Source organism: Lepidochelys olivacea (assembly GCF_965140295.1).
Source record: "Lepidochelys olivacea isolate rLepOli2 genome assembly, chromosome: 1".
Taxonomy (NCBI): domain Eukaryota; kingdom Metazoa; phylum Chordata; order Testudines; family Cheloniidae; genus Lepidochelys; species Lepidochelys olivacea.
This window is the reverse complement of record NC_140411.1, coordinates 21,776,159-21,791,243: the sequence shown is the minus strand read 5'-3', so window position 1 is coordinate 21,791,243 and position 15,085 is coordinate 21,776,159. Positions and strand designations below refer to the sequence as shown.

Genomic DNA, 15,085 nt, shown 5'->3' with positions numbered 1-15,085 from the left:
TCTGCAGAGTTAACTTTTTTTTTTTTTTTTACTCTCTTTTCTCTTTGTAATTATGCCTGGGGGGGCCGTACATAGGACCTTCTCCCCCTTTACCTGCCTCCCTCCAGCCTCTGCAGAGTTAACTTTTTCACTCTTTTTGTATTCCTGGAGTGCCTCTTTCACTATTTTCAGCTGGCTTTGGGTATTTGTAGCCAGCACCTTCCAATTGTCTGCTCCCTTTTCCGTTTGTGCCTTTTCCTCTTTACATGAAGACAAGCGGAGGGAAGAATCCTTACATGCCTCCCACAACAACCAAATTGCTGCTGCATCTCTTTTGGCAGCACTAGAAGGTTTGTATATGAGGGTATACTGAGCCAATCTATCCTCTGGGTCCGAAATAGTGCAGACATCAGCTAGGGCTTGTTTAGTCCAAGGACTGTGCCCAAATTTTTGAAGGATTTGTTTAAAAGGTGTAATTTCTTTAACAAAAGGTGAGGTTGGAGTTCCTTCTGATTCCATTGCTCCCTCTGGTACTGGCTCACCCTGTTTTCTTTTAAACATCTTAACATGGATATTTCAATCTCTTTGTCACTGCTGGTATTACTTAGCAAGTGACACAGCCTAGATTCTGAAATCATAGCTTAATCTATGCGTTTTTCCCCTGCTACCTTCCCAGAGGCCAGCAGGTCCAGTTAACCTATTTCTCCCTGCTACCTTCTCGGAGGCCAGCAGGTCCGGTTAACCTGTTCTTCCCTGCTACCTTCTCAGAGGCCAGCAGGTCCCCTGCTACCTTCCCGGAGGCCAGCAAGTCTAGTTTAATCTGTTTTCCCTGCTACCTTCTCGGAGGCCAGCAGGTCCCCTGCTACCTTCTCAGAGGCCAGCAGGTCTGGTTAACCTAATAGAAATGCCTAGCTCACTAGAGCTGGCGGTGTGCACACCAATATTTACAATAACTGAGGTTTTTTACCAATATTCCCCCTTTCGCATTTCTCCACCAAAATGTTATACCAATAAAATAAAAACCAGCAGGAACTTATTAAAGGGAAAAAGGCAAAATACCACATTTATTGTGAATACAGAAAGAATCCTAGTAAGCAGTTAGTTATAGCTATAACATTCCATTCAATCTCATATTCATTCACACACACATTGTTTCATATTCTCTGTGTATATATAAAGCCTGCTGCAGTTTCCACGATATGCATCTGAGGAAGTGAGCTGTAGCTCACGAAAGCTTATGCTCTAATAAATTGGTTAGTCTCTAAGGTGCCACAAGTCCTCCTTTTCTTTTTGCGAATACAGACTAACACGGCTGTTACTCTGAAACACACACACACGTGTACGTTCTGCAAGGTTGTTATCATAGTTACCAGCCTTAGAGTTGCTCATGCCAAGCCACTGGCCAGGTGGCCTGGACATGAGGAGGGAGCAGGGCCTTGTCAGATGCTCATCTGATGCTCCTGGAAGTTGGTTTGCAGAATCAGACCCCAAAGTTCTCACTTTTTAGAGTCTATTTTTATAGGAATTTCTTCCTATGCCAGTCTATGGGAATTGCTTCATCATGCTGTTGCTGAATCAATCAGCAGATAGCACATTCCTGACGGCTCCAAGATGTTATCTTGTTCTTTGGTTCTCCTATTCTTGAGGCTGTTGGGTGGATTCCAGTCTGCCCACCGGGGGGATCCTCTGATTATTTCCACTTGACGCCTTCTTCAACCAATGGACACTGGATTCTTAGGCTGGCACCTCCCTGATCATTCAGTTATTATCCACACCAAGCATCCATCCACATACATCCTCTATCTCTATTTTAATCACAATTGTTAATACAGAAAAGGGCGGGGAGTCTCTGGGTGCTGTTTCTGTTGTTAGAGTATTGCTTTGAGTCTCTCTCTCTGTGTGAATTGCTTTGAGAACAGACTCTGTCTTAGAATGTACTAACGCAATTAGCAGCTTGCAAGTTTCACACATAGAGGGAGAGAAACAGTACCAAAAACCAAGAGACCTCTTAATTAGTAATACCCTGGAATTGAAACTATGGGGAATCAAACTCATTTGTGATTTTAATACAGAACGTCTTTAATATGATCCAACAACAGTGCCAATGCTTAGTTCCATTCTTTACAGGTAACTATGTTCCTATTGAGTAAATATTAACTCTGCGTAGTCTCTGTACAGGGGGGAGAGGTTTTGTATACAGTACTGTATAGAGGCATTTTCAGGTGACTCTGGTTTACTGTTTACAAATTGAATTTGCTAGTGTCCTGTGAATTTTATATTCTGTGTATGAAATTATGTATTTAAACACTCCCTTGTAGCATAATAAAATTAAGTTACATTGCTGTCCAAGAACATGGAGTACAATTTACCAATTTGTAAAACTGAGATAACATCTTACAGTAAGAATAGTTATTCTCCTAAGAGCTGAGGCTACTCTATTTGTATACATTTCTGTGGTGACCTAGAATCCTATTTTCGATGTCTCCAACTCAAGGAATATTTCCAACACAACTCCGAACAACATACTAACCCATAGAGACCTTCGTACCAAGACTACAAAAAGAAGGATTCTGGGTGGATTCCTCCTGAAGGTCGAAACAACAGACTGGACTTCTGCATAGAGTGTTTCCGCCAATGTGCACGGGCTGAAATTGTGGAAAAGCAGCATCCCTTGCCCCATAACCTCAGCCGTGCAGAACACAGTGCCATCCACAGCTTCAGAAACAACTCTGACATCATAATCAAAAAGGCTGACAAAGGAGGTGCTGTCGTCATCATGAATAGGTCTACCAATGTGATATATGCCATCATGTGCCAGCAATGCCCCTCTGCCTACATTGGCCAAACTGGACAGTCTCTACATAAAAGAATAAATAGACACAAATCAGATGTCAAGAATTATAACATTCAAAAACCAGTCGGAGAACACTTCAATCTCTTTGGTCACTCGATTACAGACCGAAAAGTCGCAATTCTTCAACAAAAAAACTTCAAAAACAGACTCTGACAGACTGCTGAATTGGAATTAATTTGCAAACTGGATACAATTAACTTAGGCTTGAATAGAGACTGGGAGTGGATGGGTCATTACACAAAGTAAAACTATATTTCCCCATGTTTATTCCCCGCCCCCCTCTCCCCCACCTCCCCACTGTTCCTCAGATGTTCTTGTCAACTGCTGGAAATGGCCCACCTTGATTATCACTACAAAAGGTTCCCCCGCCCCCGCTCTCCTGCTGGTAATAGCTCACCTTACCTGATCACTCTCCTTACAGTGTGTATGGTAACACCCATTTATATATGTGTATATAAATCTCCCCACTGTATTTTCCACTGAATGCATCCGATGAAGTGAGCTGTAGCTCACAAAAGCTTATGCTCAAATAAATTGGTTACTCTCTAAGGTGCCACAAGTCCTCCTTTTCATAGAATCATAGAATATCAGGGTTAGAAGGGACCTCAGGAGGTCATCTAGTCCAACCCCCTGCTCAAAGCAGGACCAATCCCCAATTAAATTTTCTTTTTGCGGTTACAGACTAACACGGCTGCTACTCTGAAACCTGTACTCTATTTATGTATTTTCCTTGTATGTGCTCTGTACCTAGAGAATTAATTATTTTTTCATCCCTTTGTATGATAGATTTAGGTGTGTTACAAGTAAAGGTTTTAGAGAATCACTTGAGCCTATTCTAAACACCATATTTATAGTTAAGGGTCTACTTAAATCACAGAACAATCACACATTTTTTGCAGGTTGGTCATGGCATAAATAGCAAATTCGCAGATGTTTATGCGGTGACCAACCTACAGCGGATTTCTCCACAGCGTTTCTCAAACTGGGGGCCCCAACCCAAAAGAGGGTTGCAGGCCTGTTGCAGGGGGCTTATGGTACTGTCACCCTTACTCCAGCAGCCGTGCCGCCTGAAGCTGGGCGGCAGGAGAGTGGCAGCTACTGGCTGGGTGCCCAGTTCTGAAGGCAGCTCCCCCACCACCAGCAGCAGAGAAATAAGGGTGACATGGCATTGCCGGCCTTACTTCTGTGCTGCTGCTCCTGGTGGCGGCACTGCCTTCAGAGCTGGGTGCCCGGCCAGCAGCCACTGCTCTCCACTCTCCCTTCAGACTGGGCAGCCAGAGACCAGATTTTCATGGTACATGACTTGATTTTCATGGCCGTGAATTTGGTAGACCCCTATTTATTCATCTTCCAGTGTACCTCAACCATTTCCGTTTGCAGCATCCACTTCTAACTGATCCACAAAGGGCTCTTTGCAGTGATGAATACTACACAAATATTTGACACCAAAAATGACTGGTAATCACATCTGCAGTTCTCTTCCACAGATCATGATTCATTTGCTCTCAATAGGTAGAACCCAGGAGTTGCATTTCCCCCTGTCATTACCTGCTCCTCAGTAATGGCTAATCAGTTTTAAGATTTGGTATCTGCCAAACTGACATACTGTAAGGAAGGATAGTTACATGTCTGAATTGGGCATAAAGGAATCTGAATTTAAGGCATCTGGAAGAAAGGGCAAGTTACTCCAAGTTAGATTCTCCTCTGAAATTGACCTATAATCTTTATTACCCAAAGAATCCTCAAAATAGAGGAATCATCACCTCCTGTTCCTTAAATATCCCTCCCCATTACGTGACTGTTTCTCACGTGAAAGGCAACACTTTTATTCTTTGTTCCCCCTTCGTAATCATTTTAGTCTTCCCTAATTGCATGGAATTGAGTAAATTTCTACTGTGGATGTATGTGTTTTGTTGAATGGAATGTGTCTCATTGCATGTGCAGCAGGCTCATTAAAACCAATGTAAGTTCTGAGAACAGCTTGATGGTAGGCTTAGGCTTAATGGCTGCAGGGGTAAATTGGGATCTAGGGAGCATTAGTTGTTCGGAATTTTCTGTCTGATTATTGTATGTTTTCAGTCATAGAACTTTTTATTTTATTCACCAGCTTCCCTCAGCTTTCAGAGTTGTGTTTTCTTGGCTTCTTTCTTTCTTGATTCTGCAGTATTTTTGTATATGGAGGGCTTGAGTTAAATTTAAAAGGTCTTTCTCCACTGCTCATCCTACTTTTGCAAAATAAATGGCCATTCCAGCAAAGTGTTGACATCAATGTGAGTCATTGGGCAGCTAGTCGTATGCTTGGAGCCTATGTTTTATGTTGCATCTTCCTGACCTGCTGCTGCTATGTGCTACAAGGGCCTCTCCCCAAAACTTCCCCTTAGCCTGTGATGAACCTTGCATCCAGGGCAAGTATATCCTCGGCCATTAGGCACTGGGAGCCCATACGTTTGTTTTCCCATTCAAACAAAGCTGATTTCTCCTAACTAACCATGGGAGGAGGCAACACCGCTATATTAAATGCATTTGCTGGAAGTTTGTGTGTGTGTGGTTTCTTTATATTTGTTCCTGAAAACTATTCTAAGTATATTGGTAATAGTGTCCAGTTTTTGGGTTCTTATACTAAGTTTGGGTTAGGGGGCTGTAGGTTGTAGAGTTGTGGGAGGACTGCAGAAAATATTTTGGAAAATACCTGCCCTTTGATGTAATATGATGTGTTCAAAGGGCAAAAGATTTTTCTCTCTGAAGGTATTTTGATGACCCCTGAGGAAAAATACCGTCAGCCTGGGGTGATGAGTCAGAAAAGGGAACTCCCTCAAATGCAGAGAAATCACCCTAACCTTCCCTTCAGTTTGATCGCAGGATTTTCACAAGAGATTGAGAGGAAAAACCTCTGAGCATATCCCTGCTACATTTAATTCATTTGTAGTGTGAAATCTGAGCTTATATTTAATACCTCTGTACAGATCAGCCAAAAGTCAGGATTGTTCTATAAACGTTTTAATTTATTCAGAAGTATAACTACTTTATGTGATGCTTTGGATTATAAAGTATTGCAAATGCCGCACAGTCACGACCAAGGGCCAAATTCTTCTACTTCTTGTTGGTTTCAATGTTTTTTACACAACTGTAATTTGGTCCTGAGTGTGTCTCAGGGGTCTGGATAGTAAAACTCAACTCCTTTGTCCCCTTTAACTGAAAACGTATTCCTTAAGCATGAAATCAGCGTAAGGGAGTTTGCTGTTAAGTGATGACCACGTGAGGAGTTGGCACAGCCGGATTATTTACACAAGCAGGTATTTGTAGGGTGTATATACGGTCATTATATAGTTGCCCCATAAGTTGCCCTGTCTCTTTTCCTTCTGTCATTTGAATTACTTTTTCATATAAGTGACATATGAAAGATGTCAATGTCCATGTCTTAGTGAAAGACATGGAAGAATTTGGATAAACAAGAATACTTGGTCTGGAGGTTCAGTTAGAGCAAGTCTCTGCAGAAGTACTTAACGCATTTATCTCTTCTGAGTATATGATGAAAACCACTTATTATGGATAAAATTTTCAAAAGCTCCTAATTTTCATTGAAAGTCCAGGGGCCTTAGGAGCCTAGCTCACTTCTGAAAAATTAAGTGCTCTTGAAAATTTTACCCTATATGATTTGCTAATTAGTCACTACCCTGTGCCAGTATAAAAAGGAAAAAAAAAAATCACCATTGCAGAAAACAGTGTCTCTTTCCTCAATAAGATTTATCTTTAAGCAAAGAAACTGGTACATAGCTAGTTAAAACCACAAAGATCGGAAACCATACGTGATGTACAGCATTAAGCTGTAAATATACTATATGCACACTTCTGTAGTACCTTGAGGGTTGTCTTCTACAAGTGTCAAGGTAGTGCTATTACATAACATTTCCACTCCCTCCTGTGAAATATCAAAATGTGACTTACACAGATACCTCTCTGAAAGTTAACCCTTGTTTGGCATGAGTTTAGCTCATGGCAATATTGTCTGATGTGGCCCTGTCCTGTCACTCTTAGCGTTGCATTTCCTGTGTGAACACCCTTCTCTAACTCTGTCAGTCTGACAAGATGGATACAAAACAGCAACTCTCAATTCGCACCTCAGTATCGTCTTACAAACACTCCGCCGGGGCTGCCTGGTGGCTTTTTCTTCATTTTCTTTTTCTCTTTGCCTAAATTAGAGGCAGCCTCGCCTTCCTAAAAAGAGAATATAAAAGCCATTAAACTTCAGTCACTCACCTACACCTGCTTCCTTAGCAAGGGAGGATTTTAAACCACATAAACTCCTTTGAACAGTCACAAAATGCTGTCTTACAGGATAAGATATATAGTAATAGCCAGGATCATGGCTTATTCTAACACTCAGTTATTGAGCCTGTAGTTTGGAAAACAAGCCACTGGAATGACCGTTTTCTTATATCTCACTTTTCTTTCCTTCTTCCCCTCCAGCCACCCTTACCACCCCTGCCAGCAATGTCTTCACCCCTAACTAGCTGATCTGATCTGCCTGCCCCCCCACTATTTGCCTAAGGTGAGGCATGAAGCAGATGGAGGTGCCACCTCCCTATTAGACAACACTCCCTTTCTGGGATAGATACATCTACAGCTCACAGATGTTCAGCTTCATGCTCCTGTCATTTGTTTTAAGAGAGGGGTGAAGACTTGAAAAAGTGTAGTGGTGCAAACTGAACAGAACTTTTATTTCAGCTGTGGTGTGGTTCAGTGCTGGCTGCAGGGCACCAAGAAGCTTGCAGAGTATTCTGTAAGTGCCACAGATATAACACTTTTTTCTGAACAGTCATTAATACGTTGGTGTTTGTTGTTAACAACCAAGTCTCAATTTCAAACCCAAGCTTGTTCTTTTCATTAGATGCACTTAAAATACTGTAGACATTTGGGAACTTTCTGAAAAATTACCTGCTTTCTTTTTTTTTGTGCATCTTTTAAGTGAGAAGGTCAATTGCTGAGTGGGGACAACAGGGAGGTTTGTGTGGCACTCAGAGATTGCATTAACTCTGCGTATCCCAGAGACTGAAAGAGAACTGGGGCCTTAAGCAGTCTCTATTAAACCAGCGCAAGCACCCAATCCCTCAATGTTAGTGGAGCCGGAAATACCCCTGAAAGTTGAGTCAGGTGTATATCAAAAGGAAATAATAGCAAGAATATCGATTTCACAGGTAGCATTGTGACATTTTGATTCATGAGGCTATGGATAATACAAAGAATACAAATGTGGTACTTTAGTCAAGGTACAGCATGCCGACATTTACGGGGTCGGACAAGATGCTAGCAATGCTGCCCTGGTTTACTGCAGTACTTGGGATTGTCTCCATTGCCATCTACATTGGTTTTAATTCTGAAACCAAGCAGGAGGAGATGGGAAATTCCAAAGATGAAAGCTCAATCGCTCACCTCTGATGTGGGTTAGAGGTGGCAGAGTCCTCTTGTGGAGCATAGCAGTGTGAAACCAGAAAGGACCCCTCTGCCTGATGCAGAGGTGGATTTGAAAATGAATCTGCCTCAGTGAAAGAAGTTTCCGCTCCCCTGTCTGAGAAGCTATTGAAGTGGCTACCACTGTTAAACTGCAGCCCAATTGTGCCCTTTCAGAGAACTGATATAAGGGAGTAAAATATACCCCTCATGTAGCTGTACTGAGTGAAATGGACTGATGCAGCTGCTAGAGTAGCCCCAGGTTTTCCAAAACTCCCTGGTGAGCTGATGTCCTAGCCAATGCCCCGGGGTTGGGTCATGGAAGCAGAAAGTGATGGCTTTTCAGCAGCACTGGGGGGAGGGGGCAGCAGGCAAGGAGAGGAGCTTAGATGGGATGCAAAGGTCAGGGGCAGTTGTGTGGGAGCAGCCATGGGTGAGGGAGAGAAGGGGGGAAGCAGCCATGAAGCAGGAGACGGGGGGAGGGCATGAGGGGAGTAGAAGCACTCATAAAGAGAGTAGTGTTGAGAGAAGCTAGTTGAATAGATGTGGGATTAGCTATGAGATAGAAAGCCTGGGGGTTAGTGAGAAATGGGACAGTTATGATTGCAGGTTATGCAGTTGGCTGAATGCAGTTATGAATGGGGCCTGTGGCATCGTGAGATTGAAGGAGACAGAGATTAGGGTTGGGCACAGACATGGAGCAATTTTATAGCCCTCAGTGGCTATGACATGAGTGGCATTTCCACATAAAACCCACTCCTTTTTAATTGCCCAGTCTTGCTGCCAGTCTCACCAGAGGCCATAGACAGAGACCCATGGAGACTGAGCTAACGTCTCACCACAAGAAACAGTGGGCAGCTCCAAGTTAGGGCTGAGGCTGGGACAGAGCACTGTGGGAAAGTTTCTGCTGCTGCAGTCTGTGCAATAGCTGCCTTGTGGGTAAATGAAGAACTCTGTCTCTGATGCTGTTAATCAGGCACCAGCATGAAATTGCGTATTGACGCTTGACAAAGATTGGGGTGCTGGTGAGTTGAGACCACTAGCTATCATGCGGAGAAAAACTGTCTCATTGTTTCCGTGTGATTCCCCCATCTGTCTGTATCCCCCTGTTGTTGTCTCTTTCTTATAGATAGATTATAGGCTCTTTGGGGCAGGGACTGTCTTTTGTTCTGTGTCTGTGCAGCGCCTAGCACCATGGGGTCCTGATCCATGCCTCAGAATCCTAGGTGCTATAATATACCAATAATATTATAGAAGTGAAAGCTCATGGTCAAATAAATTGGTTAGTCTCTAAGGTGCCAAGTACTCCTTTTCTTTTTGCGAATACAGACTAACACGGCTGCTACTCTGACACCAATGAATTAAATGTGATTTACAGAAAATAACTGAATATTCCTAACTGCAATTGTGATGTAATATTAGCCTCTGGCCAGCAGATGGCAGTGGAAGATTTAAACTAGGGGTTCATTTATATATGTGGAACTCTGCTGGCAAGTTTCAGGCAAGGATATGTGCACACAAAACAGTAGTGAAGCTACAGAGGGGTAGTACTTAGCCCTTCGGTCCCTGGGGATGAGAGTACTTTATTCCTCCTTAGCAGGCAAACAGGAGAGGTGGCAGCTGGGAATGTGGCTGTAGTCTATTTAGTTTACCCTATTCCTGACCCTTCAGTTCTCATTGCTTTGCAGAATGTTGTATTGAAAATGCATAACTCCTCTATAATGACAGGTTTTAGAGTAACAGCCGTGTTAGTCTGTATTCGCAAAAAGAAAAGGAGTACTTGTGGCACCTTAGAGACTAACCAATTTATTTGAGCATAAGCTTTTGTGAGCTACAGCTCACTTCATCGGATGCATACTGTGGAAAGTTTAGAAGATCTTTTTATATACACACAAAGCATGAAAAAATATCTCCTCCCACCCCACTCTCCTATTACCAGCAGGAGAGTTGGGTGAGGGGAGGTATTTTTTCATGCTTTGTGTGTATAAAAAGATCTTCTACACTTTCCACAGTATGCATCCGATGAAGTGAGCTGTAGCTCATGAAAGCTTATGCTCAGATAAATTGGTTAGTCTCTAAGGTGCCACAAGTACTCCTTTTCTTTTTGCGAACTCCTCTATAGTTGGTGGGAGGAAGCTGGAGCTTTAAGCTGCCTGAATGGGGAGTGCTGGGGCTTTGGCTACCTGAGAAGACAGATTTGGGATTATGCAGTAAACACATTATCTTTGTTTTTCTGTTACACTAACCACTACTGAAATAGTTAATGTTGAAATTTAAATTGCCACCACTGGCTTCAGAGTTAAGACATTGAAGCAGTTCACACCTGACTTAGCTGGTGTGGCAGGCTGTCTATGTGCTCCAGAATACAAAACCACAAAGATTTATAACTCTGTTTTTGTGGGAAAGGTTTTCTTTGCCTGCAGGGCTAGAAACTATGGGGGAAAGGGGGCAGAAAGCAAGGACTGTGGACAAGAGTTCTGTCGCAAGGGGTGGATTCTGTGCTATATGCCAGGGCTCCTACATAATTGTCTGTTGTTGTTGGGGACGAGGGGAGTTGGCTTTTTTCCCCGCATTTTCTGAAGCAGCCTGTGGGGCAATTATCATGTACCAGAGTTCAATGTTGTTCATATCTAGGGGGTTGGGTCCAGGCCTATGGCCAATACTAACATCAAGGAAGTCAGCTGTGCACTTGTCCGGCTACAAGTGGTGGCTGTAAGGAAGAGCAATCCTTTCTGTCTGAGCATCCTCTTTGCTCTTCGGAGATGCTGACCCAGGTGGACACAACAGATGCTGCTGGTGTCTTTGCAGCAACGGAGCTATATGTTGCTAATGAACCTTATACCTTTTCATGTTGTTTTTCACACGTTCCCCAAAGCAGTCACCTGAGGGCAGACACTCATCCCTGAGATGGTGGGTGTGAGCTGCAGTTTCTCCAGACACTCTTTAAGGTGGCTTGTCTCTGCTCGGTATTCATCTAGCTGACGCTCCAGCTTCTCTCGACGGACTCGCTCGTATTCCAGCTGGGCCTCCAGTTCTCTAACCATCCTGCCAAACGCAAAAATCAGGCAAGCCAACTCTGATGAAATGCTGTTAACCATGTCAGCTCCTGTCTCTGTTACTCTGTGGTGGCCCAAAAGGAGGGTCCAGGCACTATCCTGATGCTACAAGGCAAGATAGCTTATGGAGGCCTGGGGGTGATACACCTGGAACTGCCCTTCCTGCTGCTCCAGAAAGGAGTACTGGGTCCCCAGCACCTGCTGCTAACACTAGCATAAGTACAGGAAGGCCATATTCCAAACTTTGGTGGCCTTTTATCAGCTAAGATGATTATTTAAGCACTAATAGTGTGTTCTGTGTTGTAAAAGAGTTTAATGGAGACATGCTCCCTGCTCCAATGAGTGTGAAATCTCTTTGGGACTATGGAGGAAAAACTACACAATTAGCCAGTGCATGACCTCGCACCCTGGAGAACTCTAAATTGGAATCCTGCTCAGCTACTGCACTAGGTGGGGAGAAGAGAGAGAAGCTCTTTGCTGCTGTAACAAGCCCGGTCTACATAGATGTAAGCAGGGTCTGAATGAACTCTTCCCTGACATCTAGTGATGAGCTGTGGGGAGAAGACTTGAGGAACGGACCGTATTTACGTAAACACACCTATTCCAACTAGGAATGCAGCCGATGGAGCTGCTTTGCCAAAGTGATCAATTTTAACTGGTGATGAGTTACAAATCACTTTACATAAGATCGGCCATACTGGGTCAGACCAGTGGTCCATCTAGCCCAGTTTCCTGTCTTCTGACGGTGGCCAATTCCAGGTGCTTCTGAGGGTATGAACAGAACAGGTAGTCATCAAGTGATCCATCCCCTGTTCCAATTCCCAGCTTCTGGCAAACAGAGACTAGGGACATTTCAGAGCATGGTTTTGCATCTCTACCCATCCTGGCTAATAGCCATTGATGGACCTATCCTCTAGGAACTTATCTAGGTTGGCTGGTTTGTTGGTTTTTTGAATCCTGTTATAGTCTTGGCCTTCACAACAGCCTCTGGCAAAGAGTTCCACAGGTTGACTGTGCATTGTGTGAAAAAATACTTCCTTTTGTTTGTTTTAAACCTCCTGCCTCTTAATTTCATTTGGTGACCCCTGGTTCTTGTGTTATGAGATGGAGTAAATAACACTTCCTTATTTACTTTCTCCACACCAGTCATGATTTTATAGACCTGTATCATATCCCCCCTTAGTTGTCTCTTTTGCAAGCTAAGAAGTCCCAGTCTTATTAATCTCTCAGATGAAAGCTATTCCATACCCCTAATCATTTTTGTTGCCCTTTCCTGAACCTTTTCCAATTCCAATATATCTTTTTTGAGGTGGGATGACCACATCTGCACGCAGTATTCAAGATGTGAGCGTACCATGGATTTACATAGAGGCAATACAATATTGCCTCTGTTAAAGCATTGACGTATTGAAACCAGGAGTAATGAAATGTTGTTATTCTTATTGTACGAGTAAAGGGCATCAGAACTGTACTTAACCTGCCCCTGATTGAGGGGGTCACCCTAAATTGAACCTCACTCGTTAAGCAGGGGGTAGGGATAAACCCCAGTGAAGTGGAGAGAGAGTAGGGAGAGGTGTTTCTACCTGGCGGTGTTGGCTCTGCCTCAGGAGTTTTAGACACCAGTTGACCCTCCTCTCATCTCTCCACTGTTTAAAGACAGAACTGATTAGACTCAGTTGAGAACCTTGTTTTGTTCTGTAATCACTGGAGCTGAAATCACTTAGGCTATGTCTATGCTAGAGAGCCTACAGCATCACAGCTGTGCTGATGCAGGTGCACCGCTGTCAGATCTCTCCTGTAGCTGCTCTGTGCCAACGAGAAAGAGCTCTCCTGTTGACATAATAAAACCACCCCCATGGTAGCTACGTCAGCAGGAGAAGCTCTCCTACCAACACAGCGCTGTGTATAGTACCACTTATGCTGGCGAAACTTATGTTGCTCAAGGGATGTTTTTTCCACACCCTTGAGCGACATAAGTTTTGCCAATACAAGTGATAGTCTAGACATAGCCTTAGATCTGGTGTGGGACAATGGTGTGGTGAAAGAGACTGGACAGCCTGCTCTAGCAGTGAGATTCCCCGCTACCTGCTGACATCATGGAGAGCTGGGTTAAGTGGTGGAACTTCAGAACGTGAAGAGGCAGAAGAACAGCGGCCAGCAGAGGCAGAGATTGACAGTGGGGTCAGAGAGCAGCCAACAGCAGCCAGCAATGACAGCAGAGTGAACCGCGGCGATGTCAGCACAGAGACATCGCTCCATATCTTCCCCTCGCCCCATCTCGGGATGGGAGGTGAACTCACATGAACACACCCCTGAACTCTGGATCTTTGCTGACCAAGGACAGCAACTGTGAGTGGGGTGCAGTGGAGGGAGAGGACAGTGGCATGTTAGAGGAACATTTGGATGTCAGACTTTCACACCACAAGGTGAGAGACTGAAGCAAAGGACACTGCCCAACGTAGTCTGGGGTGGGTGTTTGCCCATGGTCCTGGGGTTTTGAATCGTGGCTGTGGGGTTTTCTCAAAGTAATGCTGGGTTCCTTTTCCCTTTTTATTAAAAATTTTCTTTGCGATACACAGACTCAGTGCTTGTGAGAGGGGAAGTACTGACGCTTAGAGGCAGCTGGGGGTTCTGGTTGGTTTTCCAGATTGCTGGGTGGGGGCTCAAGCCGGTTCTATTTTCTGTTGTTAGGAGAAATGCCTTGGCATTGAACCTGGCCCTTGTTGCTATCAACACCACCTGACAGAAGGGTTACATACGTAAAGACTAAATCACGTTCATGGGTGATAAATCACTCAGAACCATCGGCTGTCATCACAGGCCCAAGCAGAAGGACAATAACCCTTCGTTGGCAGCAGACTAGTACTAAAGTTTATACTCAACATAGACCAACCACTAGAGGGCAACATCATCCCACACACTGGAGCAGACCTGACAGCCTGTAAAGCAGTGTTACCCAAACAGTAGGTTGCAGGAAGGGTCTAGGTCAGGAGTGGCCAAACTTCCTGACCCTCGGAGCTGCATACAACAAATCTTCAGAAGTTCGAGAGCTGGGGTGTGCCTGCCGGGGTTTGGGACCTCAGCCCCGCAGCAGCTGAAGTACCAAGCCCCAGCACGTGCACCCCATGGGGCAGAAGCCCGAGCCCCACCTCTCCACTCAGCAGAAGCCCCTACCCCACCACCCCACTGCAAGGCAAAGGTCCCAAGCTCCCCCCGCCCCCCAGGTCTGGTAGGTGGAGAATTGGGGGTGCATGGGGTGGCTCTGTGAGCCACACTTTAACAGTAAAAGAGCCACAGTTTGGCCACCCCTGGTCTAGGTGTTGCTCTCCCCGTGTGCTCTCATTTCGCGTGGGGAGTGGGACTGGGCAGCAGGAGCGTGGAGGAAGTGCCTCCAAGGCACGCACAGGCAGGGATAGGCTGTTGACTGTCCTATCATTGGCTTTGGCCACTTCCTCTGCACAGCTGCCCGCATCCCACTGCTCTCACTTCCCCTGAGCAGCAACAGCAGGGAGGAAGCGAGTGGATAGTCAGCAGCCTGGTAGCAATCACAGCCCAGCTGCAGGGAGAGGGGGACTGCAGAAACAGGTGGGCCTGGGGGAAGTCGAGCAGAGGCCTTGGAGGCTAGGCTGTGGTGGGAGAGAAACGGGTAATGATGGGTCCCCAAAAGGGACAAAATGCCGTTGATGGGTTGTCTTAGTAAAAAGTTTGGGAGCCTTAGAAGTACCTGCCAGGCTACATGCTCAGCTCC

The 15,085-nt window shown here is 44.8% G+C and overlaps 1 protein-coding gene across 1 annotated transcript in view; it reads right to left on the bottom strand.

Annotated features, from left to right (window-relative positions):
- Positions 1–1,136: 1,136 nt before the first annotated feature.
- Positions 1,137–15,085, bottom strand: part of ANKRD42 (ankyrin repeat domain 42) — a 35,461-nt gene continuing 21,512 nt past the window's right edge. Inside the window, exons 11-13 of the mRNA XM_084616863.1 lie at positions 11,164–11,326; positions 6,952–7,048; positions 1,137–2,836 (exon numbers count right to left, since the gene is read on the bottom strand). Of these exons, the coding sequence (XP_084472989.1) occupies positions 6,953–7,048; positions 11,164–11,326 (259 nt within the window). The 3' untranslated portion in view covers positions 1,137–2,836; position 6,952. The remainder of the gene's footprint in view (positions 2,837–6,951; positions 7,049–11,163; positions 11,327–15,085) is intronic.